The sequence below is a fragment of the Salvia splendens genome, chromosome 18 (assembly GCF_004379255.2).
Source record: "Salvia splendens isolate huo1 chromosome 18, SspV2, whole genome shotgun sequence".
Taxonomy (NCBI): domain Eukaryota; kingdom Viridiplantae; phylum Streptophyta; class Magnoliopsida; order Lamiales; family Lamiaceae; genus Salvia; species Salvia splendens.
In genome coordinates this window covers 21161711-21187922 of record NC_056049.1, presented here as the reverse complement: position 1 = coordinate 21187922, position 26212 = coordinate 21161711, and the positions used below count along the sequence as shown (strand labels likewise).

Here is a 26212-nt window from a genome sequence, read left to right as displayed (position 1 = left end):
AATGGCAATTGATTTTGTATTTTCTAAGATGGAATTATCTTTGTCAAGATTGAGGGGTCAGGGATATGATGGGGCTTCAAATATGAGGGGTGAATTTAATGGACTTAAAGCACTTATTTTAAAAGAAAATCCATCGGCATGGTATGTCCATTGTTTTGCCCATCAGCTTCAATTGGTATGTGTGGCGGTATGTAAGGCAAATCGACATGTTTATGATTTTTTCGGATATGTTAGCCCGATTGTTACAGTATGTGGATCTTCTTGCAAAAGGGCAGATAAACTCCGACAAATTGAATATGAAAGAATGGTTGAAAAGATTGAGAAAGGGGAAATCACTTCAGGTAAAGGTCTAAATCAAGAAACTTCTTTGCTTAGACCGGGTGACACTCGATGGGGATCTCATTATCTTACTTTAATACGTCTTGCATCTATGTGGCCCTCGATAGTCATAGTACTTGAAACTGTATTCGAAGATGGGGTTGATCAAGAAACAAGTGGCAAATCTAAAGGGTTGCTTCAAAAAATGGAAAGCTTTGATTTTGTGTTTCTCATGATATTGATGAAACATTTGTTGGGTATGATTGATCCACTATCTTGTGCGCTGCAATACAGAGATCAAAATATTTTGAATGCAATAAATTTGATAGTGATTGTGAAAGAGGACTTGCAAGCATTTCGAGAATCTGGATGGGATGATTTCTTGCAAGAAGTGGAAGCATTTTGCCGGACTAATGAAATTGATGTTCCTAACATGGATAAAATTGTTCCAAGAAGAATTCGTATGAAGAATGATGGACAAAGTATTACAAACTATCATTATTATCGTGTTGAAATTTTTTATCAGGTATTTTTGATAACTAATATTCTTGTTTATTTAAACTTTGATATTAACTCCTAACATAAATTTTTTCACAATCAGGTTGTTGATTTAATTAGTCAAGAAATGAGGAATCGTTTTTCTGAGTCCAGCACAGACCTACTCGAGTGTATGGCATGTCTTGATCCAAGAAATCATTTCTCCAATTTCAATGTCGATAAACTTGTTCATCTTGCCACCCTTTATCCGGAAGACGTTTCATCCATGGAGCTTAACTTGTTAACTAAACAACTTCAAAGTTTCATGAGTGATGTAAGAAGAGATACACGTTTTTCAGAGGTTGAAGATTTGGGAACTCTTTCAAAGAAGATGGTTGAAACGATGAAAGATAAGATTTTTCAATTGGTTTATCGATTGATAAAATTGGGAGCTAAAATATTATAGGCATGGGTTACTTTGAGTACTATAAATAGTTGTAACTGCGAAAGGAGAAATTGGAGATGAAATCTATCATAATCTAAAGTGCCAGTTTAATAAAAAGACTTTTTTGCCCTTTTGGCGAGAAATTGTGAAGCTATTTTGTTTGCCCTTTTGGTCATTTTGAGAACTGACAACCATTGGATAGAAAAAAGGTAGCTCCTATGGAGCAATAGTGGCTTCTCAAATAGTCCAACCAAATGCAAACCTCTTGAAGAAGATTTGAAACACTTTTAAATAGATGGACTAGAATCTTCATTTTGGGGACTAATTTTGAGATTGCAGTATAGGTTTGGTTCTGCTTGGAATCCTGCAACAGCCGGCGGGTGAGGCGACGAGAGAGATGCCGGAGATGAAGGGAAGCGGCGACACTGCTGCTGTGCAGGATGGGTTACTGCGGCGGCGGTGTTCAGGAGGGTCGACGGCGGCGGAAGTGGAATAAGGAGAATGAGAGCCGACGGCGGTGGCGGCTGGACTCGCACGCCGCCAAGCCCGATACCTGAGAGTTACGAGAGAGAGGGGTTGGTGACCGGCGACGGTGGTTGAGTGGCGTGGAGGAGTCCACAAGCCGGTGGCCAAGAGGTGGAACCGCGAGAAGGAGAGAAAGGCGGCGACCATGGCAAGTAAGGCAGAGCAGCGCCGCGAGGGAGGATTGCGCGACGACGCGGAGGGTAAGGCGGCGCGACAGGCGGGACGAGCGGCGAGGCTGTGTGAAAGGAGAGCGGCGAGGAAGAAGGAGCGGTGCTCTGGCCGGGGAGATGATTTCCGCCGCCGGTTAAGGAGGAGGAGGAAGGAATGAGGGAGGGAGAGAGAAACTTGAGAGAGATGGAGGAGTCGCATGTTGCATTAGGGTTTTAGAATATTATTAATTTATTGTATATTGTTTGAAATTTTTGTTTAATATTTTGTAGGCTTTTAGTACTTCTTATAAAACTATGTAATCAATTTATAGTACATCTTTCTTGATTAAATACAGTTTTTAATTTGCATTTTTTATTTATTGAACTTTCTATAATATATATTTTTAAATAATTTTTTTAATAAATAATTAAGTTTATATATAGTTAGAATTAAGTTAACTTTGATTTATTTATATTTCTATCTTTTAGACTTTCCAAAATTTTGAAATATGTATATATTAAATATAAATTTGGCTAAACCAAAAATAGTTATAAAAAGTGAAGTTAAATTAATGTTATTATTAAACAAAGAACAATATTGCATCACAAGAACATTTTTATTAATACGAACACATGCTATGTGTTAGTTTCGATTACAATTTATAGTACATCTTTCTTGATTAAATATAATTTTTAATTTGCATTTTTTATTTATTGGACTTTGTATAATATATATTTTTTAAATAATTTTCTTAATAAATAATTAAGTCTATATATAAATTTAGAATTGAGTTGACTTTGATTTACTTATATTTCTATCTTTTAGAATTTTTAAAATTTTGAAATATGTATATATTAAATTTAAATTTGGCTAAACCAACATAATTATAAAAAGTGAAGTTAAATTAATGTTATTATTAAACAAAGAACAATATTGCATCACGAGAACATTTTTATTAATAAGAACACATGTTATGTGTTAGTTTCGTGATGTTAGATCGTATACTTGATGTTACTTCTACTCAAGAGGGAAAACAAAATTTTGAAGTCTTTTTTACTAAGTAATTAAATTCATAGTATATAGTTAGAATTGAGTTAACTTTGATTACTCATATTTCTCCTTTTAGATTTTTCAAAATATTGGAATATGTAACTATATTATCACATATTGAAATAAATTTTGGCTAAACCAAATAATAATTAATAAAATACCAAATAATAATGATAAAAAAGCAAAACTAAATTAATATCAATATCAAACCAAGAACAATATTGCATCACACTTAACATTTTTATTAATACAAACGCATACTATACATTATTTTCTTTATATTAGATCGTAAATTTGGTGTTACTTCAACTCAAGAGGGACGATAAAATTTTCAAGTATTTTTTAATTTTTCTTAGTTTATTTTTTCATGTTTAGGTATATTTTCCTGTATTGAATTTAAATTTGGCACAAACGAATATATTAATTGTGAAAAAACATTTATTTTTGTATTGGTTTGCTCATGTTGGCCTATTTCTTAAAAGACATTTTTTAGTCATTGACAATTGTGTGTTGCAATTTCAAGAGTAACGAGGCCACGAATGATTAAAGGTTTTAGTCTATACTGAGGGGTGATTACACCATTCATACAAAATGTTTCACTAATATTTTAAATTTGTAAAAAAGTTTTAAATTAGCATATATCAGACAGAAAGTTTGATTATTGTTTTTAAATTTCAATATTTTGAGTTATTCAGTTGGATTAGTATGAAATATAAATTTCAATGTTGCTCACGATTCTCATCGTTGCAATATTCGAAACTTTTTTCAAAAAGTTTGAAAAAAAAACTACTACTATCTCATACTATCAACCAAGCCATTCAATATTTTCAGTTTAAATTAAAAAAAACTATTACTATGTGCATTTGGTCAATTTAGATACTTTATGCTATGATTCTAAATTCTTTTAAAGATCAAACTCTACAACCATTCAATAAGAAGCAATACCTTCTCTAATTTGTTTTCATTTTTTTTTATTTCTATTAAGCTCTACAAGTTTATTGGTAGTAAGGCTATTCCATGTAAAAAAATTGCATTGGCCCACCGGATATTTAATTAAAGAAAGAAATAGGGAAAAAACAATGAGAGAAATAGAATTAGAGTACTACGTGTTTAAAATTCTACCATCCTACTGCTTTTCATATGATAGTGGTTACGTTTAACTATAGCAACCCCCGCTATGTTATAGTATAACACATCAGAGGATCTCCCCATCTTACACGTGTTTTTATTGAATGTGTCTTTGTTATATATTTCTCATAAATCAAAACGTCTATTAAATTTTGATGTTTGTGTAGTGTTTTTTGTCATTTGTCACTTTGTGTGTATTTGTGCCTTTTGTATATGCATTTTATTTTTGTGCGTACTAATCTAATAGTTGGGTGAAGATATACATGGTTTATGGTTTTATATATTCATATATTTTGTATTTATAATTTGAAACTTTTATGTCTCGTGCATAGCACGGGTGTTAAAACTAGTAGAATAATTCAGTCTCAAGAAAAAAAAAATATAGTGTATTAAAGTGATAGTATTAATTTACAAATTAATATGTACACTATTTTAGTTTATAGAATACTTGTAAAAATATAGGAGTGATTTATTTTTTAGTAGAAGTGATGGTATTAATTTACAAATTAATATGTACACTATTTTAGTTTATAGAATACTTATAAAAATATAGGAGTAATTTATTTTCTACTAGACATGGATGAAGGCAATAGAGGTCTGGGCAAATATGGAATGACAATGTTCAACAATTAGGGAAAGGGATACCAGCAGCCAAGCCATCTTTCAAGTGGGGCGCCCCCGCGTATCGGCACCGAATCCAAAATATTTACAGCTGAGTTGTTGCGCTACCCCAAAAAGTTAGGGAAGAAGATGATTACTTTTTCCACTTCTCATTTTGTTCTCAATTTTTTAAGCAAGGGTGGGACTTTGTTATCATATTGTCCCATAAAAATCTGAGTATTTTCATTTATGTAAAATTATTTCAATTTATTACTTATATACATCAAGTTATTTACAACTTATACCACAATTAGAACACTTATAATAATGGGATCTCACTATCCACTAACACTATTTTAACTATATTTCTTCTCATCTCTCTTACATTACCAGTTTATCTTAATTCTCGTACCATATCATATGCCCATATTTTTATAAAACAGAGGGAGTATAATTTTAAAACTACATAATGGGCAACCACAAATTAACAAACTTTTAGCAAAATAATAAATACTAGCAAATGAGCCGATATTGTACACATATACTCCCTCCGTCCATGAATAAATGTCCCAGATTTGACCGGCTCAAGTTTTAAAAAATTGTTTGACTTTGTAAAAAAAATTGGATAGAAAAAATTAGTGGAATGTGGGTCCTACTTTTATATAAAATATGAGTGGAATGAGTTAGTTGAATGAGGAGTACACTTACTAAATATTGTAAAAGTGAAATGAGACATTTATTGGCAGACGGAAGGAGTATAATTTATACCATAAATTATAAACCTACTAAAACATACACAGATTAAATCAATACTACATTAACATGGTACTACAATACAAATAAATCAAATCATCAACCATCCATTTCAACCCATATAAATAGAGAAATTCATACAAAGCCCGCACGGGCTTAACTCAGTTGGTTCCTGGGTGGTAGATTGTCCCTAAGCAGACAGGATCGAATGCTGGCAGCCGCAGTGTGGGAGTTTCACCACTGTGGTGGCTCCTTGTGTGCTGGTTACCAGTGTAAGTTCCTCCCACCTAATGGGCCGCTGAGGTACCGTGTTTGAACCCCTCCATAGCGATGTCGGGCCGGGTTATGGGGGCGCCTGGGGTGAGCGAATCACCTTTTGTCCCTAAGAGAAATTCATACAAAACTTGGCACCGCCAAAACCACTCATCTTCCCTTCCAATTTGTACATATCATCATTATACATAAGCAATTTCAACGGGAAACATCAAAAGGATCCTCTGCAGCAGACTTATCCGACACCATGCATCAGAACTTTATCAAAATCTACAACATACTTTATACACACATGGGCGGAGGCCGGAGCCACATGGAGGAATGGTGGGGCAAATGCCACTCCTTAAATATTTTTCTTCTAATTTATAAATTTATTTGAATTTCTTATTACTATATTTACCCCTTCCTCGTATCAATTCTTAGATCCGGCCCGGTTTACACACACATCCTTGTCGTACACAGAAGAAATCCTAACATAATGGACCCCTTAATGTGCTACATCATTTTTTTTTGTGCATGAACAGCGAATGAAAAAGTTACAGACTCAGACAAAATAATGTGCTACTACATTAGTTGGTTCATTGTTAATATGTTATGCAAGATGCTGTAATTGACATGCAAAAATGATAATGGCTGCGTTGTTCAATTGGTTGATTTAGAGGATTTCATGCGCTAATGTTTACACAAATAATAATTGTATGAATGTTGTGAATCAAAACACAGAAATTAATGACAGAATGAAAAGAAGGGGATTTACATTTTGAACGCTCACGCTCACACTCACACTCACTCCCTCACCACTCAAAAGGGGAAAAAACAGTGTATATTCATCATATCTATATGCTGAATCAAATCAAAATTGGCGATTGTGCAGAATTATGATTCTGTTATCTGCAACAGAAAATGGAAGTCTGATCTTTGACGAAGAAGAGGCGGCGGATTGACATCTGATACATTGATATCCTGGAACGACTGTGATATCTCATCAATGGAGAAAGGTATGCTGCAATTCGAATAAATACGTGTGTTAGTGCCTGCTGTTTCTTGAGTTTTATGCTTTAAACTTTGAATACCTTGAATCTACATCCAGCAAGAATGTATTGTTTGGTGTGCTAATTGAATCTTCTACTGTCAGAGTTTTCATCTTTGCAATCACCTAAATTCAAATAATTGCAAGCTTTGCATGAAGCCAAATTCTGATAAAATTGACATAAATAAGGCATATATGAAGAGCCATTACCTCGGTAGATAATCCTTGGGTTCCATATTTATCATCCCAGAACATGGTTCCGATTCTATATATTTGTGCAATGCTCAATACCTGATCAAACCAATGTAGAGTAGATCGATGTTATGACTAAGTTGTGTTCATGATTTTGAGTAAGGAAACAAGTACAACATAAGGTCAAGTTTACCGGGCAGAGTTCACTCGTGATCTCATCCAAGGACTTGTGAGTTTTCTGGTGCAGGACCTGTGAAAGGTAAAGAGATTTATCACATGATCAGTGGTGATTCTTTAAAATATAATGTAAGCTGAACTGGATTTGCTATACCAGAAAAGCTATAGCTTGTCTTATGTGCTGCAGTTCGTCCCACGAGGATCCAGCATACTGCATAAAGATGTAAGATATGTAAGGAAAATTGACCTTCCTGAATCATCTATAAGTTTTTATGTGAGTAAGCATTTACCTCAGGCGTTGCTTTCACACACCAGTTCTCCAGTTCTTGTAAACCTGCCTTAACATATTCACCGTTGCTAAATGAACAGCATTCACGGCGTAGCAGTAAGCTGACAATATAAGCAGTATTACCCTATTAGGACATTAACATTGTTGCTGGGGTGCAAATTTGGAAGTAGTAATGATTTCTCACCTATTGAAAAGTTGAACATTTATGAATGAGAATACTTGGCTGAAAATCTTCCTTGTGATGGTTGGTGGAACCTAACAAAGATTCTCTTGCCATCATTAACATGTTTTACAAAATCATTTGAGGATTAAGATGTTTCTACTTACATAATTTTCAGACAGTATTTTCATGGTATGATCAAAGCAATGGACGATGGTTTGCCAGTGTAAGCTAGAGCTCTGTTGTTTCATGTTATGTGAATGGATGGTTTTAGAGGACCCTTTTACCGGTCTGATCCTCGCAACTCTTGGTGCCTGTTTATACCATAAATTTTGAGATTCATAAAAAACATTTGTTAATAATCTTCCACAATTGACAAGTACTTACTTGTATACACAAATTAAGAAATGGACTGATCTCTTTCTTTAAGCCATCGCGAATCATCCCATATATTTTCTCGACACATGCTGTGAGATGTTGCTTAAACAGCAAAGCCGGGTATTTTGCTTCAATCCTTGATTTGTTGATGGGGTTGCCCTCCATTCCACTGTAGCCACTAGATAGTCCCATGATCATAGAAGATGACCGCACCTGACAATGGAACACTAAAACATGTAATAGCTTCACACCGACATTTTATGCAGATGACTCATTTGCATCAATGCTTACCTGTGCCATTCTACCAAAAAACGAGATGGGTGAACTTCTGTTTCTTCTCGAAGCTGCTGCTGATGAGTTGCTTGCCTTGATCGTTCTTTGCAGAAGAAACAAAAGAGTTGAAGTTGTTGATAGCCAATAAGCCAGATTCTTTGTGCTGTCCTGGTTCTGCAGATAAAACTGCTTGTAATAATCGTTGGCAATTATATGTTGAACATTTATGCTCTTGTTCGGTTACCTCAATTGATGATTGGATTGAATGAATAATCCTATCAAATATATTAGTTTTATCTGCTTCGAAGGATCTCCATTGTATGAGTGTTCTGTAGACGATGCAGGCAGCAACTGGCCTATTCTTATCAAAGCGGTTGTCTTCTAGAAGACATTTAATCAGTGCGTCATGATTTTCCTGATATATCACATGCAAATTCCCATTATTCACAGAAACATATTTTTCCGGTGATTTTAGCGACTGGTGGTTTTACTACCTGCTGTCTATCCGTCAAGGATCTCTGTTTAGAGAGAGGAGGGGGAATAACCTCAGAATCCTACACAAGAATATGCACTTATTTACTGACACTGTTAACAGAAAACTTATTTGTATATGTACTTGTTGAATGGAACCTTAATCATTTCATTTATCTGCTGCTCTACTTTTGTTGTTGGTTGATGTTCCACCTTGTCCAGGCCATTATGGTCCTCGTATCCATTGTCCAAATTCTGCGTTTTAAAGCCACCACGCTTCAAAATTGCAAACTCTGTAATTAGTACAAACCTACTACTGTACCTTTACTGTTGAGATAACTTGATCATCATCAGTACTCTGTATTTGTTGCACAACATCAGAACTCTGTATTTGTCGCACAACATCAGAACTCTGTATTTGTTGCACAACATCAGAACTCTGTATTTGTTGCACAACAACCTTTTGACTGTGAAGCAACATGCTCTCTGACTCCAAATCTTTAATCTTCTCCCTCAGTCTGATATAAAACACTTTTAGATTTCTTCAATGATTTCTATCAATAAACATCGTCTATGTGGCCAGCTACATTAAGTGCTTCAGGTATGTTTTATTGTCAACTAGCTATTTGGGATTGACTGAAATTTGCATATTGAATCTCTGTGGGAAAAAAAGTGTCAATTTTTAAGGTAAGTTCAGAGTCTCTTTTTTATATTCTTACAGTTCCATTTCCTCAGTCAAGCCCTCCTGAGCTGATATAACCAGAGCCTGCTGACGTAGCACCTGATTCTCAGACTCTAGATTAGATAGGTTCGATTCTAATCTGTTGAGATATAAAACGGATATAGTTATAACAGAGTCAGCAATTCCGATAGGGCTACATGTTATTAATAGAAATATCAAATACCTTTCGATGCTCTCTTGCAGTTGTGCTGCTTTCATTTGTGCCTCTTCTGCTTCTTTCAATCTGGCATTGCTTTCTAGTTCCACCTTCGAATATGCCTGCTCAAACTCCTCTACCTTCTTCTTCAATTCAGTGACCACTTCCTGCAAATATACAGTCGGCATTAGGTCAGCTCCTTACGCTATACATATAAGGTTTGCTACTTTCTAATATTGGCAATAATTTTTTCCAGAATTTTCCTCGGGGGATGTTCTGGAATAGTGCATGGTAGAGTTTTTGTTATCTATTTATCCTTTCAGCACTTTTTTGCTAAATGAAGTCTTCATGCATTATTGAATGAAAATGCTATCTTTGTAGTATAATATAGTTGCTTGACGGTACCTCTAGTTCGTGGTTTTTATTTGTCAATTGCTCCACTTTCGTGTTGTCAACAACCGGTACCTCTTTGATGACTGGCGGGGCTTGTTCAATTGCTATCTTGGCAGCTTCTCTTTCATGAATAATTGCAGCTTGAGCTTCCTGAAGCTGCGTTTGCGTATCCTGTAAAACATTCTGCAGTTTCGCTATTTCCTGGCCCTTAGCTTCTTCAATATCCATCTGCAACATGATTAATTTTATTATGATGTATAATTGAAGGATGCATATCATCACAAGCTAATACTAAGATTGACAGAGTGAATTTGTAGCTTACCCGCAGGTGTTTTTCAATGTCTAATCTCCATGTTAGCTCGTCAACACGTTTTTCCAGCTTGTCCTTTGCTTCCTTGAGGGCTCCTGTGTCTCTTGCTTCCTGTTTTAGCTCTACATTAGCCTATGGCATATGCAATTATTAGCAGTAAGACTGTAGCAGTAATACTAACCATTCTTAACTTCCGAAGCTCTTTTCTCGCTATTCTAGCTCGCCATAGGCATTGAAGTGAAAGGTTGGCTTTCTTGAGACGTTTATAGGCAGAAAGGGCATAGAAACTTCTCCATTGTGTCTGCGAAAAGACAGATAAATTTCATATCTAGATTGCTGGTTATGTATTATTGAAGCACAAAGGCGGTGAATTTAATCAATTTTTATTCCAATCAAGAATACAGACCGATATCATTAGTCTCCTATCTGCCTTACTTTCAAATGGTATTACCTGAATAATTGTGGCTCCTTTGTTTCGTCTTCTGCGTCTGAACTCATTCCGTGCTGCCATTGCTCGTAAGCCAGTTTGAATTACTACCGCTGCCTCCTGCAATTTGATGTATGAATTTCTTGCTGCATGAGTACGTGCATGTTTTTGTATTCGGATTGAAGCGGCTTCTCTCCTCATGTATTCATAAAGCTTACACGCGATCCGTGCTGTGTAAAGCATAAAGAAAAGTATTGTTATGGCAATCATTTACAGTCAGAGAAAGCGTATGACATATCTAATACCTCTCCAAAGTTTCTGGATATTAATGGATGCCTTTCGTAGAATTATAAACTCTTTCCTTGTAAGGTGAGTTCTGATTTGCCTCTGAATGCGCCTGACAGCATGAGCCAGAACTTCTGCTCTTCTAGCATCTAATTCAGCCATCTGCCCCGCTCTGAGAAACACCTTGCTTTTCCCTATCTAAGGTGCAAGAAATGCAAATAATGCTAAATTTTTATCCTAGAATTAGATTTAAATTACTAGTAAGATTTCTTACCTGATAGCCTTTTAAGCCCATTCTGTCACATATTGCAATACATGCTAATTTCTCATCTGACCTGCGATGCAGATATCAACATAATTATTATCCTTGGATCTCATTTTTGTGATGGATAAGATTGGTTACTCACCCATCCACAATATCCGGAGCTAGCATTCCAAACCGGTCTATAAACTCATCAAATGTTCTTTTTGTTGGATACCCTGCACAGCTTATTCTTATGGCCTCTAGTACACCCTGCCAGAGTGTCACATATGTTTAACGCGTCTCAGATTTTGAAAACATGTACCATGAATGAGTAAGCGACTTACTCCACATCTTAACTGGTTCAAGACATTGAAGTTCTCAAATATCCCAGGTTTCAGAACTGTATTTGGCTTCACACATCTGATGTAATGTGGCTCTGTTGTGCTCAGGGTTTCCATTAATGATTGTAATTGTTGCTGTAAATTTTTCAATGTAACTAAAATATGAGTGTTTGACTGATGATAAATTTCTGTACGGTTTACTGATTTTCACCTACTTTGAAGCGGGTGCCAATGGAGGAAAACTTGGATTGCTTTGATGTTTCATCAGGCAATGAAGGGAAAATATTTGCAACAAATGAGCAGGTGGAATCATTCAAAAGAGCTTGATGTTCTGCAATAACATAATCCTTATTTTTGTCGAGAAATTGATCTGCTTGATAGGTTACCTGTTATTACAGAAGAGAACATTAAGAAATTCTATATTCACCAGACCTGACAAATGTCTATGTCCTTTTTCTTACATACATCACCAGCATAGTGATTTATGGTGAAGTCGGTTCTAGCAAGCTTTGGTTTGCTGAATCGTTTGTGCGCTTTATAAGTCTGGTACATCTTCTGCGCGAAAGTTTCATGAGTTGACTTTGGAAACATGCTGCAAGAGTGGGAAATTCTGTTATACCTTACTTTTTCTTCTTTTGTTTCAAAGCAAGAGATGTTTCATTTATTTTTTCCTTTGATGATCAGTAGATGGCAGGGGCTAGAGTAGCTTACCAGGCTTCATCAAGAAGAGCAATTATTCCTCCTGGTTTCTGCAGGTAAATAAATATCCAAACACTGTTGTTAAAATTATGAATTTAATTAGATTAGCATGTGTCGTCACACAGACACACATGCACACACAAACCTTTTCGAGAAGATCTAAAACGTCTTGATTGTCTACGAACTCAACATAGCTCCAGTCTATTTCCTCCTTCGTATACTCCTCTTGTTCCATCTTGAAAACATGCTGTAATATATGTTTGTCTAATGAATCAGCATATGTCCATGAGATTATAAGTATACACGGTGCAGGGTCCAGATATTAAGGGAACTACTACATTTTACCTGATTGAAGTGCTGTTGCAACTTCTCATTCGTTAGGTTGATACACAACTGCTCAAAACTTCAATATGCAGAGTGCAGACAAGTTAGTCTCGAGGTGCAGACACCTCTGTCCAGACAGAATGGAAGTAAATACCTGTTGATCTTAAAGCTCTCAAACCCATAAATATCTAGGACTCCAATTATGCTTTTAGCATTCGGATCTTGACCAATCGAATTGTTTATCTTGTCCACGATCCTGTCATAATAGTAGAAGAAGTGGCAGTTATGCATACTTTTCTTTTATTCACTACAACTACAGCATAGATAGTCTTTTATTTCTTAAAATTCAATTAATTTTTTGTCTTCTGTACTTTGGGGTCAGATCAATGTGCAATACTATTTCAACCCTTGAGTTGCTTGCTATCTTCTGCAGTCACTCTTACTTTGTTGCTACAAAACCTTGAATTGATATAAACTATCTAAAATACATCACTTCATCTTCTTATTCCAAGTAACTCCTCTATGAGACTATTGTTATCTTCTTTGTTCAAATGCTATGATTCTTGTAAAAAGTGAGATTCAAGGGGATGACTTGATGAACTCACTCACCAATCAAATAATCTGGAATATATTGTCTTTGCAAAAGCATCCCTGCTTGTGACAGCTGCAGCTGGATCGAGTGGTTTTGTGATGCTCCCATCAGGGGTAACAATGACGCGCTTGCAAAGAGAGTCCTCAAGTGCCTTCTCACTGCACCTGTATCGATGCAATTTGAAGCAACATTCAAGAACATTATAAAGGTCAAATGTTGTATCAAGTGCCAAAACTGAAGTGATCTCTTACTGTAGTAGCTCAGCCGCTGTCTGAAGGTGATATAGTGACTTTTCATTTTTAAGCTTAGATGAATCTACTTCACTCCCCTTGAGAAACTCTATATTCCCCAAATGGAGTATAGCAGCCACCACACGGAATATAGCTTCCTGCTCAACGATAGAGGAAGAGACAAGAGTGTCGATTATGAATGTGAATCGAGGCTGCTTGAAAAATCTGCTGCTTAATACTGCGTTTTCCCAGTCAAGGGATGTACCTGCTCATCCTGGCTGATTCCAACTATGTCCATGGCATTTCTGGTTTCCAGGTATTCTCTGGCATCATCTACATTCGCCACCTCATAGCAATTACTTTGATTCAAATAGTGAAATGATCTTGGATCTCCAAGCTTGTACCTCTTCACTTCCTGCAGTTAAATGGTAGGTTTAGCAGTCTAGGAACGGTGGTCATACTCATACAGAATCAATTCATGAAATCCACGTCACCTCTGGAGGCGCTGCGCAAAGCATGTAAAAGCAATGGTAGTTCCTCTCCGGATCAGAGACTTGGCAAACACGCGATCTTTCTAGGAGATAAGTCCGAACTGCAGCCCCTGAGATCTTTCCCTGCTTATCGAATTGGATTTCGACAAATTTTCCAAAACGACTGGTACCACCAGTCAGTCAAGTGAACTTCTTCTAACTTAACAACTTGAAATTGAACTTAAAACATTTTTTGCATCCATTTACCTGGAATTGTTATTTTTAACAGTTTTTGCATTGCCAAATGCTTCCAAAACTGGATTTGACTGAAAATATAAAAATTTAGAAATATAAATTTTCTGTGAATCTTCAAATGCTAAGGGCTAACGAGGACAGGAATTAAGGGTGGAGACATCTCTTCTCACCTCCAAAACCTGTTGCTCTACTGTTCTTCCTTCTGTGCCAGACCTCCCTCCCATGAATGCTAGATATCTCATTAACATCTTTGTTGTCTCCGTCTTTCCAGCTCCACTCTCTCCGCTCACCAATATAGACTGGCTTCCGTGTTCATTAATTATCGACCTGTAGCAGGTATCTGCAACGGCAAAGAGATGCGGACTCAGCTCTCCGAAAGCAGCTCCTTTGTACTGCTGCATCATGTGGATATCATACAGATGTGGCAACCTCCGGAAAGGATTCACCGCTATCAAAATGTTCCCCGTGTAAGTCTGCACCATTTTCAAGATTGTTATCACAGTCTTCTCTGTTTTCTCTAGCATTCTGTTAAAATTTGTTAATCAAATTGGGTGGACAGAAGTTACATATATCTCATTGAGAGAAAAGCGACAGGCGAGATTGTATAAGACTCCCGGCTCGTGGAGGTACGCTAACTTGGTCATATCATCAACCCCTGAAGGGGGCGCTTCAGTATCCTTTGGATATATGCTTGAAATAGCTGCAACTATCTGTAATCATGAATTCATTCTTTCAAATATATATACTGGAAATATTCCTACACCTTCTAAATTTCAAACTACACAACATTTCTTCAAGGTGATTGCTGCTGATATATATGCTTTATTTTCCTTCAAAAACATAAAACCATGGAATTTGGCTCCATCCAAAATCTGAGTAAATAAGAATTTCATGACTCTATTGATTAAGATACATGTGTTGCATTTGCATGGTTGCAAAACTGTCAATAATCAACTGGATTGAATATGATACAGTTTGCAGGTAGAAATGTGTTGGTGCTTGAAATTGAAAATTGATTGACTCACAGTGTTGCCATTTGTGGTAAGTAAGGTTGCATCCGATCCTTTAATCTCCAACACTTGCCCATCGATCCAGGCAGCTTCAGGATCTTCAGCCCAAACATGCGATCCAACAATAATGTTTACTGGAGTTCCCTGAATCATCAAATGAGAAGGTTAGTTTACTAATCACAAAACTGCAGAAATCAAATCAAAATCACGGAAAATCAGCTTACCATTTCTAGTAAAGAGTAGACTATCTGAGCATTGAACACAATGAATAAGTTTCAGCTACAGAGAAGAGAGAGTATTTGAAGGAATGTGGAAATGAAAAGGAATGCCGACTGGAAAAGCAGGGTAATGAAGGAAGGTGGTGAAAAACGCAAACACAAAAGCAAAAGGCAAAAATGCAGTGACATTCTGTCAACTCCGATTTTCTTGGTCCACGTCGGATGCTGACATGGCACCCCAAAAGATGTACTGATCCTGTGAAACGCGCGTGAATTCTGTTGTATAAACCGGCCAATGAGATCCAACCAGAGTTACAACAGCAGGAATGATATGATTGTAGCATGGAGGTGAGTGGACAATGTAGTGTAGTAAAATAAAATGTCACATTCTTGCTAATTATGATGTTACTAGGTGCTACTAAACTTTCAATTTTTATGTATTGCTTTTTCTTTTAAATGGTTGGCTTGGCCCCTTAGCTTTCTCTTTAATCAATGGCTTTTAACAAGGTAGGAAGGAGATTAATTACTTGGAAAATATCATCAATAGTGACATTCATGCCCCTCTAGAAAGGAGTTTTATCGAAAATAGATGTTTATCTAATTGATTGATAGTATTGATCATTCATGTTCCATATTGATACCATTCCCCCAAGATTTTTAGATCTTCATGTAATTTTTGAGCAGTTAAGTATAGTGTTGCCCACGGTTCGGAACCGGACGGTTCCGGTTCGGAACCGCCGGTTCCGGTTTGGTCGAAGGCGGAACCGGAACCGGACCGTGAGGCTATTTCACGGTTCCAGTTTCGGTTCAAAAACCGGCGGTTCCGGTTCGGAACCGGCGGTTTCGCGGTTTCGATTATTATTATTTTTTTAAATTGAAATTTGGATTTTTACAACAAATTGGAACAAGACAATGTATAATTCAAATAGAAATACGATGAATAAGGAGAAAATGATATCAATTTTATTGAGTTTGAGTTGTAAGTTGTAAGTTGTAATGGACAACGATACATTACAATTTACAATACATATACATCTACAACTACAAGTATACAACATACAACAATGTAATATAATTTACAAGTGTCGTCGGACTCGGAACTTAAATAAAAAAAACATGAAATGAGGGGGAAAAATTGAAAAGGGCTTGAGCTCAACTTAAACTTTCAAAGTTAAACTTTTCAAATTTAATTTGAGTTGCCTACGTATCCACAATTTTATTGAGGAATCAAAGCCCACGTAGTTCTCTTACCTTGCTTACCTATTTGGTCGGCCGTGCTCGCCGTTCATCGCCCCCCGTCATTGCTATTGTTGAGTGCTCTCGCTTCTGACCTCGTCATCGCCATCAGAGGAAAATTCTTCACCATCACTCTCTACACGAAAGTCGAAATCCGGCTCTTGTGCTCTCATGTCCGCCTTTGCCCAATCATCAAGTAGCATACTGGCTTCCATGTTCTTGGCGGAGAGATTGCTCCTTTTGTCGTCTAGGACACAACCGCCGACACTAAAAGCTTGCTCAACGGCGACGGTGGAAGCGGGAACGGCGAAAATCTCCTTAGCCATGATGGATAGTATCGGAAACTCTTTGTCATGTGTTCCCCACCAATTAAGGACGTCAATTTGTTGAGTAGGAGAACCTGCATCTTGAAAAATAGAGCGCGATTCCAAATATATATCTAACTCACTAGTCGCTCTAGTCTTATTGGTTGTAGTACCGTATAGATCTTGCAATTGTGATACTACGTCTGGATCAATCATGACATTGCTAAACTCCCCGCCACCAAAATCAAATGTGGAAGGACTAGGAGGAGCACGTACCTGGTGAGCGGTGTTATAGCGCATTTCATATTCCGCATAGAGAGCACGAAGTGCACTATCCAACCTTAGTTTGATTTCATCAACATCCGGAATACTTAGTTCGAAGCATTCTCCTCTTGTCAAGCCCATTTCGCGGAGTTGAGAAAAATCCAAATCGTGCAAACAACCATAGTACATGTCTAAAATTTTATAAACACCATGCAACTTCCACTTTGGATCCAAGCATTTTGCAATCAAAAACACATTTGGAATACGGGCAAAATATTTTAACCACTTTTCAACCATATAAAATAAAATTGCCCGCAACTCAATGAATTGAGTATTTTTCACACATGCTTTAAAACCAATTGCCACATACATGCAATGCTCCAAAACGCGCACAGAAGTAGGATAATAAACACCGGATAACTCAACAGTGGCATTTTTAAAAGCGCGGAATAATCGAAACAAATCCATGTTGTGGTCCCAACAAGCGGGTATCAAAATCAAATCAGAAGGAACATGAGGACAACTTCTAAAAAAATCACATAAATACTCAATGTGGTTCAAAGTCGACTCCAACATATCATACGTTGAGTTCCAACGAGTTGAAACATTCAAACGAAAGTTGGTGTACCTGCATTGCTTAGTATGACAATATCTCTTCCAAGTTCTACCAATAGGAGCTTTGTTATGAATCAACTTCACAGCAGTTCTAATAGGATCAACATACTTTTGCCACAAATTGATCGCATCTTGAACACACAAATTCAAAATATGGGCAATACATCGCACATGAAAATATTTGCCATCAATAACAGGAGAACATGCACTGATTAGTTCATCTATGCTAGCAGTGTTAGCGCTAGCATTGTCAAAACCAATGGAAAAAATTTTATTGATCAATTCAAATTCATTCAAAACTTGAATGATCAATTGAGCAATTGTTTGTGCAGTGTGTGGTGCGGGAAATTCCCAAAATGCAATCAAATGTTTGTTTAAAGTCCAACTGTGATCAACGAAATGCACAGTGATGCCCATATACGAATTTTTGCAAAAATAATCATTCCACACATCAGAGCAAATAGAAACTTTATGCCCTAAATTAATAATAAACGTACCTAATTGCGCCTTCTTTTCCATGCATTGTCGAACAACGGCTCGAGTCATTGAAGTTCGACTCAATTTTCTTGCAGCGACATTATAAACTTGTCGCATACTCGACTCAAAAGCATCATTATCAAAAGCATTGAATGGAAAATGTTTCATAACGGCAAATCTAGACATCACATTAAGAGCATTTTTGTGATCATATTTCAAAAGAGTATTGCTACACATACCTGATGTTTGGGATGAACCCGTCCCACTCCCGACTCCATGTTGAAAGTTGAGTTGAGTTTGGGTTGGAGCGATACCAAACTCGACCGGATGCGCTTTCTCCATGTGACGGGTAAATGTACCGTATCCTCCACCCCTTCGGAATGTGTATACGTTTTCGCAATAGTTGCAATACACATTATAAGTGTCAGGATCGTTACCATCTTGTACCTTTTTGAAAAGTTTCGCCATGATGTTTGAGGTTAAAGCCCTTTCAGCTGGTCTAGGAGGTTGAGGAGGGTGTCCACGACCACGACTACGGCCACGGCGACTCCTTGGTGGTGGTGGGGATGGCATTTCTTGAACCTCTTCTACCTCTTCCCCCCTCCTCCTCGTCGTCATCATCATCATCGTCGTCTTCATCAACATTCACAGGGGTTGGAATTTGTTGAGAATAGGCACCGCGACCGGGAGCACCACTACCGGTACCAACATAAGCATCGCCTTGGGATTGAGAGCGAGAGAGAGCAATAGCATGTGCCACATCTTGCTCTTCTCGAGTCTACAAAATAATATTTGTATTTTAAATTTCAAATAAAATTATGAACAATAATGTAATGTAATTCAAAATTAATTAAATTAGTAGATAATAAATATTAACCTGCCACACATCCATGTTCATTTGAGAAATTTCATCAATAACGGATCGCCGAGATGGCCTCTTGGACTTTCCCTTTCCCTTATCAACACGACCTTCTCGGGATGAAGACATATTGCTATGTAGAAATGTAGAAATATGAAATAATATATATATTTTTTTGTTTTAGCAATTGAGAAAGAAAGACAACTTATAGAATTACGGGAACAAGTATAAGTGTATAACAATGCGTAATAATAAGAGTAGCACTTGAGTAATTAAATGGAAGCACAATAGTACAAATGAGAAATTGGAGACAAAGAGAGAGAATTGAGAGATTGAAGAGAGAAACTCTTATTAACACAAGAGTGGGGTGAATGTAAATGAGGATAGAGGGGGTATTTATAGATAAAAATAGGGAGGAAAATGGAAGAATTCGAAATTGAAATCTGAAATTAAAAAAAAAAAATTGAATTTTCAGAAAACCGGCGGTTTTGGCGGAAAACAGCCGGAACCGCCGGTTTCCGGTGGAAAACTGCCGGTTCGGTCGACAAACCGTCTGCAAAAGTTGTACCATGTCTCCTCGTTTCTCGTGCCGCCACCGGAAGCCACTGAACCGGCGGTTAACCGCTGGTTTTCCAGGTTAACCGCCGGTTAACCGCCCAAAAACCGCCGGAACCGGCCAGTTTTGCAGCTGAAAAGCTGCCGCCGTCGGCCCCATCCCTAATGCCTTGATAAACGCGTCCGAACCGGCGGTTCCGCCGGTTAACCGGCGGTTCCGAACCGTCCCGAACCGCCGGTTCGGCGACGGTTCCGGTTCGAAATATCTTGAACCTGAATCGGACCGCGACCCGAATTGCGACGGTTCCGGTTCGGGAAAATTGCCACGGTTCCGGTTCGGAACCGGAACCGGAACCGCCGGAACCGGAACCGGAACCGGTGGGCATCTCTAGTTTAGTAATGAAACTCCCCCTAGAAATAGCAAAACTTCGGTTATTTTTCATTTTTAGTGTATTCCAATGTAAGAGCCTTTATTTGTTATTTTAATTATTTGGGGTTTACTTGTTTGTCTTTTGATTTAGTTCCGATCTTGGTATGCGTACTTAGTCTATGTATTAGATATTTCATTATTATATTCTGCAGTCGAATTTTGATATATAAGTTAGCATTTATTTTCATTTCTGTTGTTTTCCTATGATATTCAGTACATAATCAGCAAATTTTCAATCTTCTTTGCACTATTTTCTAATATTATATGTATAAACAATATAAACTCACTCTAATAATCTTGATCAATATTTCAAAAATTAAACTGTTAAGCAAATCGGTGAAACTACTTCAACTGGTTGGACCGGCTAACTACTGGTCGAGTCATATTATCGTAGCAAACACACACAATCGACCAGAAACATGATCTATTGATGGCTAAACTATATTATCAAACAACCCTTATATTCGTAGTCTTGTCTTGGATCAATACATGTACATCAAATAAGATCATCTATTGCAACATTTCTCCCATTCAAACAGCTTGTTGTCTCCAATTCCAAACTTAAAAAAGTATTATAAGACAAAGTTCTCACCCAAATCTCATAATGTTTGATAAGTTGCTAACTTATTGAGTCCAATATTTTGGTGATTAAAAGAAGTGGAGAATCTATAGGCATCACATGGGGATTCTCGTTGTAAAGTTAGTTGATTTTTTAATTAGAAACCTAGTTGTAAAGATTTGATCAAACATAGAACTTCAAGATGTGCTCTTTTTAGAATGAAGAATGAATTAAGAAGGCTTTGTTTCTGTTAATACCTGGAAAGCCATTTCGGCCGGTGGGCGGTGGGCCCTCCCTGTCCCAAAATTCTCTGACTAAATCCACCAACCTACCATTTTAATTCTTTAGTGATACACATTTTTTTTGTAATCAATTTTGTGATGTCATTGACAATTGAATTTCATTTCCTTTTTATTTAGGGTCGGTGGAGTATTTAGGCTTTTACTATTGAAATATTGATCATTGATTCTTGTGGGTTGGCCATTCACATGGAAATGAAAGCTACTTTTGGTGGGACCTTCTTCATTGTTCAAGTATCGTCTTCAGAGCACCCGCAACGTTGTGCCGTTGCGGTGCCTATGCCGTTCCGCGGCGGCACGAGTTGCAGCCGCCGTGTCGTCGTCATTCCGTGCCTATGCCGTGGCAGGTGTCGTTGCCGCGGCACGCGGCACAACACGTTCCGCCACGCGCCGAGGCGACGTGGCGGGCTCTCAGCGCACGCGTGACGCAATAATTAATTTTTTTTAAATTTGAATTTAATAAAAAAAATTGCAACAGTATTGTGACCGTTTTTTTTATCCGTTTTGTATTTTTTGTATTTTTTTTAATTTATTTACTCTATAAATACTCCTATTTCATATTCATTTCACTCACAAACACACATCTATTCCTCTCAAATCCTCTCTATTTCCACCAATTTTCATCTCAAATCAACTCTGTTTTTCTTCTCTCAAATTTAATCAAACTAATGGATCCTTTTGAACAAATGCGTCAAATATTGGAACAATCACTTGAAGAAGATCGACGACGGGGAGGCGGAAGAAGCCGCGCCGCCCCAACGACGCTCCCGTACGTACATCCATCGTAACCGGGAGGAAGCCGCCGCAAGGTTTGTACGCGACTACTTCTGCGATAACCCGGTTTTGGGAGATACGTACTTCCGTCGCCGTTTCCGAATGGGGAAACCGTTATTTCTCCACATCGCGAATACTTTGGCAGCCCGAAAAGAGTTCTTCCAAGAAGGGTTCGACGCGGTCGGCCGTCCCAGCCACACGACGCTGCAGAAATGTACTGCAACAATCCGCCAGCTTGCCACTGGACAAACGGCCGACATGTTCGACGAATACCTCCACATCGGAGACAGCACTGGGCGAATGTGCTTGCTCAAATTCTGCAAAGGCGTCCGGGCAGCCTTCACCGATGAATTTCTCCGGAGGCCAAGCACGACCGATTGTCAGTTCCTGCTCGACCTTTACGAAACAGTGCACGGATTCCCCGGGATGCTCGGCAGCGTCGATTGCATGCACTGGCAATGGAAGAATTGCCCGGTGGCGTGGAAGGGGTCCTACACGAGCGGCCACAAAGGCACCCACCCAACCGTTATACTTGAGGCCGTTGCCGACTACCGCCTTTGGATCTGGCACGCGTACTTCGGGCTCCCCGGGTCGAACAACGACGTAAACGTGCTCCACCAGTCCGACCTCTTGACCGAAGTTTTGGATGGTAAAGCGCTGGCCATCAACTTCGTCGCCAACAACCGGCTTTATAAAATGGGGTACTATCTCGCCGATGGCATCTACCCGAAGTGGCCTACCTTCGTGAAGACGTGCAGTGGGTCTGCGAACCCAAAGCAGGCTCTTTTTGCGCAGAAGCAGGAGGCTGCTCGCAAGGATGTGGAGAGGGCGTTCGGGGTTTTCCAAGCGCGCTTCAACATCATCAAAGCCCCGGCTCGTACGTGGTTCATGGAGAACATGGTCGACATCATGTATACGTGCATAATCTTGCACAACATGATTGTCCAAGACGAAGGACCCGAGGCGGGAAATTGGTTCGACGACGAATCCCCCGGAAGCTCAACCGCAAGTAGTCCGCCTCGAAGTGGAGCGCATCCGTCTATACAAGAACGATTATCTATTCGTGCAAGGACACGCGACTCTAGTGCCCACACCCAACTCCAACCTGATCTAATTGAGCACATTTGGGCAAATTTTGGCGGATGAAATTATTAAAATTGTGTACTTTTATTTTTTTAGGATTTTAATTGTGTGCTTTTTATTTTTTTAAGTTTAAGTTGTAATTTTTTTTAATGTTGTGTGTTTTTTAATAAAGTGTGTTTATTTTTTAAAGTGTGTTTATTTAAATTGAATTGGGTTGGAAATAAAAAAAATTGAAATTGAATGAATAGTAATTTAAGGAACGGTTAAGGAACGGAGGGTTGCAGGTTCCGTTCCTTAGTTAAGGAATGAAGTAAAAAGTACAGTGGAGCCCGTAAATAGTAGTTTAAGGAACGGTTTAGGAACGGTATAGTAACATCGTTGTGGATGGCCTCAGCCCCTCATTTGGTTTTATACAAGGTTGCAAGAGAGTCAAATTCGTACTAAACTGAAGTTTGATTCATTTATCCTCAAGTTAGATACTTTTTTCAAAATTTAAATTAATCTTTTTAAAAAGTCATTATCTTTTTAGAAATTCGTATTATTCTCATGTCTCACTCAAGATGTTAGCATTTTTGAGTAAGATTGTAGAAGGAGTTGTCAGATGGAGTAAGTAAACATAAAAAAATAGCTAAAAATTATAATGGAGAGAAAGGGAATTATTTTCAAATATAGAAAATGAATATGTCGAGTGGGACAAACTAGAAAAGAAACATAAACATGTTGATTAGGACATAGGGAATATTAAATTTTGGTTTGTCCAACTAACGGGCTTCACTAAAAAAGCTTGAGAGAAACTTATTATCAATCAAAAAAAAATTTATTATCAATCAAAGATCTTAATACTAGTATAATTTTATTTACAATGTCATTTTTATGATGTAAAACATGATTATTGTATGTACAAGTACCTTGGTTCACTTACAATGTCAATTTTACATGAAATGCATATAGTGTATAATGTATTTTATTCACTATTACACATTTATTTATGGTATACAAAGATTTGCTATAGGTGTCTTTTGACTCTATTTGGCATAATAAATTTTGGAGTTATAAATGGAATTAAGAAGAAGAATAAGATCTCGTAGATTTACAACTCGCAAAATGAGAACAAGAACTGGGAGTGGGACCCTCATATTTGGTATTCAATTTATATCATAGCTAAGACGAAATCTTGTTCCTATATTTTACAAGAAAAAAAGATTGATTTTATATTTTTATTGATGAAGAGTTCTTGTAGGTCCAATATTCAATTAATTGCGAGGGACATTAAATGAAGAGGTGGTGCCGCATACTTTTTTGAGGCATTTACTTGCAATTCAATATCTTGAGTTGATTCGTATTATATCCACATTTTTCTAACTACATGAGTGTATCATATTATAAAGGAGAAAAATGGATTCTTCAAGAAAAAAAGGGATAAACTGAATCGAAGTTGGATATATTGAAAATTATCATTCTATTACGTTGTGAAGAAAGAAAGGTGTTAGTATTAAAGTATATAGTAACATAGTACTCTCTCCGTCCCAATTTAAGAGTCATGTTTTGCCATTTTTGTCCATCTCAACTTAAGAGTCCTATTTCACTTTTACCATAAATAGTAAGTAGGCCTCAAATTCCACCAACTTATTTCACTCACATTTTATTATAAAAGTGATATATATAAGTGAGACTCATATTCTACTAACTTATTCAACTCACTTTTCTTTACATTTCTTAAAATCCGTGTTCTAATTAATTAGGACTCTTAAGTTGGGACGAAGAGAGTAATACATAAAGATCGTTAGTTTTAAAGAGGGAAGGCTTGAAGCAAGTAGAAAATTTGTAGTGCTATCTTTGTATTTGAAGGTATCAATGGAAATGAATTCTTGATTTAAAAAAATATATATTTATATAACTGAAATTTACAGGTCTTCCATAAGTAAATTCAATTCTTTTTCTAAATTTTACTCCCTCCGTCCTATTCAAGATGTTCACCTTTACTTTTTTGTTTGTCTCAATCAAGATGACAATTTTCCAATTTTGGAAATAATCTCTTATCTCCTCATTAAAATATTCAACTACCTTTTTCCGCTCTACTTTATTCCACCTAACCACACTTCCTAAAATCTCGTGTCGCTCAAGAATGTGGCCATCTTGAGTGGGACGGAGGAAGTAATAGACAGAGGAAACTGATTTCAAAACCGTACATAAGCTGAGAATCAGATTCATGGCCCAAGCCTTTATAAATAAAACTAATCAATTAAATTTGTACGGTACAGCTGACCATATAGGCCCAGTGAATATAAATGATATGGGCCCATATCTTTCAACTTCTCTTATCTAATTGGGCTTCATAAAGCTGAAGATATTTTGTCTTCTCCATAAGACACAAACCTGACAGCCCATCTATCGATCTACTCCCTTGAAATCATGCTCGAAATCATTAATTCTCCACGTTTCGGCATGAGTTTTAAGAAATATAGATACAAATTAATAGGAAAAGTTAGTAAAATTTGAATTTCACTTTTATATAATAATTTTTTAATAGAATGATTTAGTTGGATGCAAGACTCATTACCAAAAATTGAAAAGTGAAATGTAACTTTTCATTGTAGAGTTCATTTATAGTAAAATGAGAATATTTTTTTATAGAGAAATGAAGTTAATATTTATGAGATAAATACCTTTTTTTTCTTTTATCACTTAACTCTCGTAATAACATGCTCTTACATATCTATTTACATACGATTGTATATTTGAATTGGGGCAGTTGAAGGCTCAACGCTCCGCAATACAGCATTCCCTCAGGCAAGGACAAAATGGCCATCGTTGTGGATGGTTTTAGAGCTTTTATTTAAATTTTAAAAAACCTCGATGATAGGTATCTAATATGGGTATAAAATAAGTTGGAAAATTCATAATATAAATAAAGACATTGACAAATGCTCATAAATGTATTCTTCATATAATGCATATGCTTATATGATACACGGGAGAATATTTTTAGTTGAAAAGGACTCAACGTGTGTCGTATATTAACAATTATTTACCAAATCGAAAGTGACTAATTAGAAATTACTATCAAATTGGTTATGCGCACTTTTATTTCTTCTTCTATCTGTTCTTTTGAATTCACTTATAAAGAATTATAAATGGACAAGACTCAATAAGAAAGAAAGACATAAGATATAGGATACAAAAGTATAAAAAAATAATAAGAAAAGGAAAGAAAAAATTACAAATAAATAAATGAATAATATTCTCGAACTCGTTGTTTTCAAGGATAATTCGAGTACAAAAATTCTTTGTTTTAGCGGCAAAATGGCTAAAATTACATAGTTTTTTAGTGGATAGAATGTATGTGAAGACTGCTATATCATCATCAATCAAATTATTTTTATCACAATCA

At 37.0% G+C, this 26212-nt stretch overlaps 2 protein-coding genes across 2 annotated transcripts; one reads left to right on the top strand and one right to left on the bottom strand.

Annotated features, from left to right (window-relative positions):
• Position 1: 1 nt before the first annotated feature.
• On the top strand, positions 2 to 1736 carry LOC121776904. Its single transcript, XM_042174054.1, has 4 exons — positions 2 to 141; positions 235 to 844; positions 920 to 1222; positions 1614 to 1736. Exons 1-4 carry the CDS (start codon positions 2 to 4, stop codon positions 1734 to 1736), a joined length of 1176 nt encoding a protein of 391 aa, XP_042029988.1.
• A 4621-nt stretch (positions 1737 to 6357) lies between these two features.
• LOC121777146 (myosin-12-like) lies at positions 6358 to 15523 on the bottom strand. Its single transcript, XM_042174292.1, has 39 exons — positions 15372 to 15523; positions 15163 to 15291; positions 14704 to 14847; positions 14308 to 14610; positions 14150 to 14208; positions 13907 to 14066; positions 13678 to 13827; positions 13434 to 13570; positions 13200 to 13346; positions 12745 to 12846; positions 12612 to 12669; positions 12412 to 12513; positions 12279 to 12316; positions 12033 to 12159; positions 11783 to 11953; positions 11571 to 11702; positions 11390 to 11496; positions 11257 to 11317; positions 11003 to 11180; positions 10722 to 10927; positions 10452 to 10571; positions 10283 to 10381; positions 9973 to 10188; positions 9595 to 9734; positions 9409 to 9510; positions 9012 to 9207; positions 8849 to 8944; positions 8713 to 8772; positions 8463 to 8633; positions 8237 to 8392; positions 7955 to 8158; positions 7735 to 7881; positions 7592 to 7662; positions 7409 to 7508; positions 7273 to 7329; positions 7135 to 7191; positions 6960 to 7040; positions 6793 to 6875; positions 6358 to 6722 (listed from the first exon to the last, which is right to left on the bottom strand). The coding sequence occupies exons 1-39, from the start codon at positions 15372 to 15374 to the stop codon at positions 6596 to 6598; spliced, it is 4797 nt and encodes a 1598-aa protein (XP_042030226.1). The 5' UTR covers positions 15375 to 15523; the 3' UTR covers positions 6358 to 6595.
• Positions 15524 to 26212: the final 10689 nt, after the last annotated feature.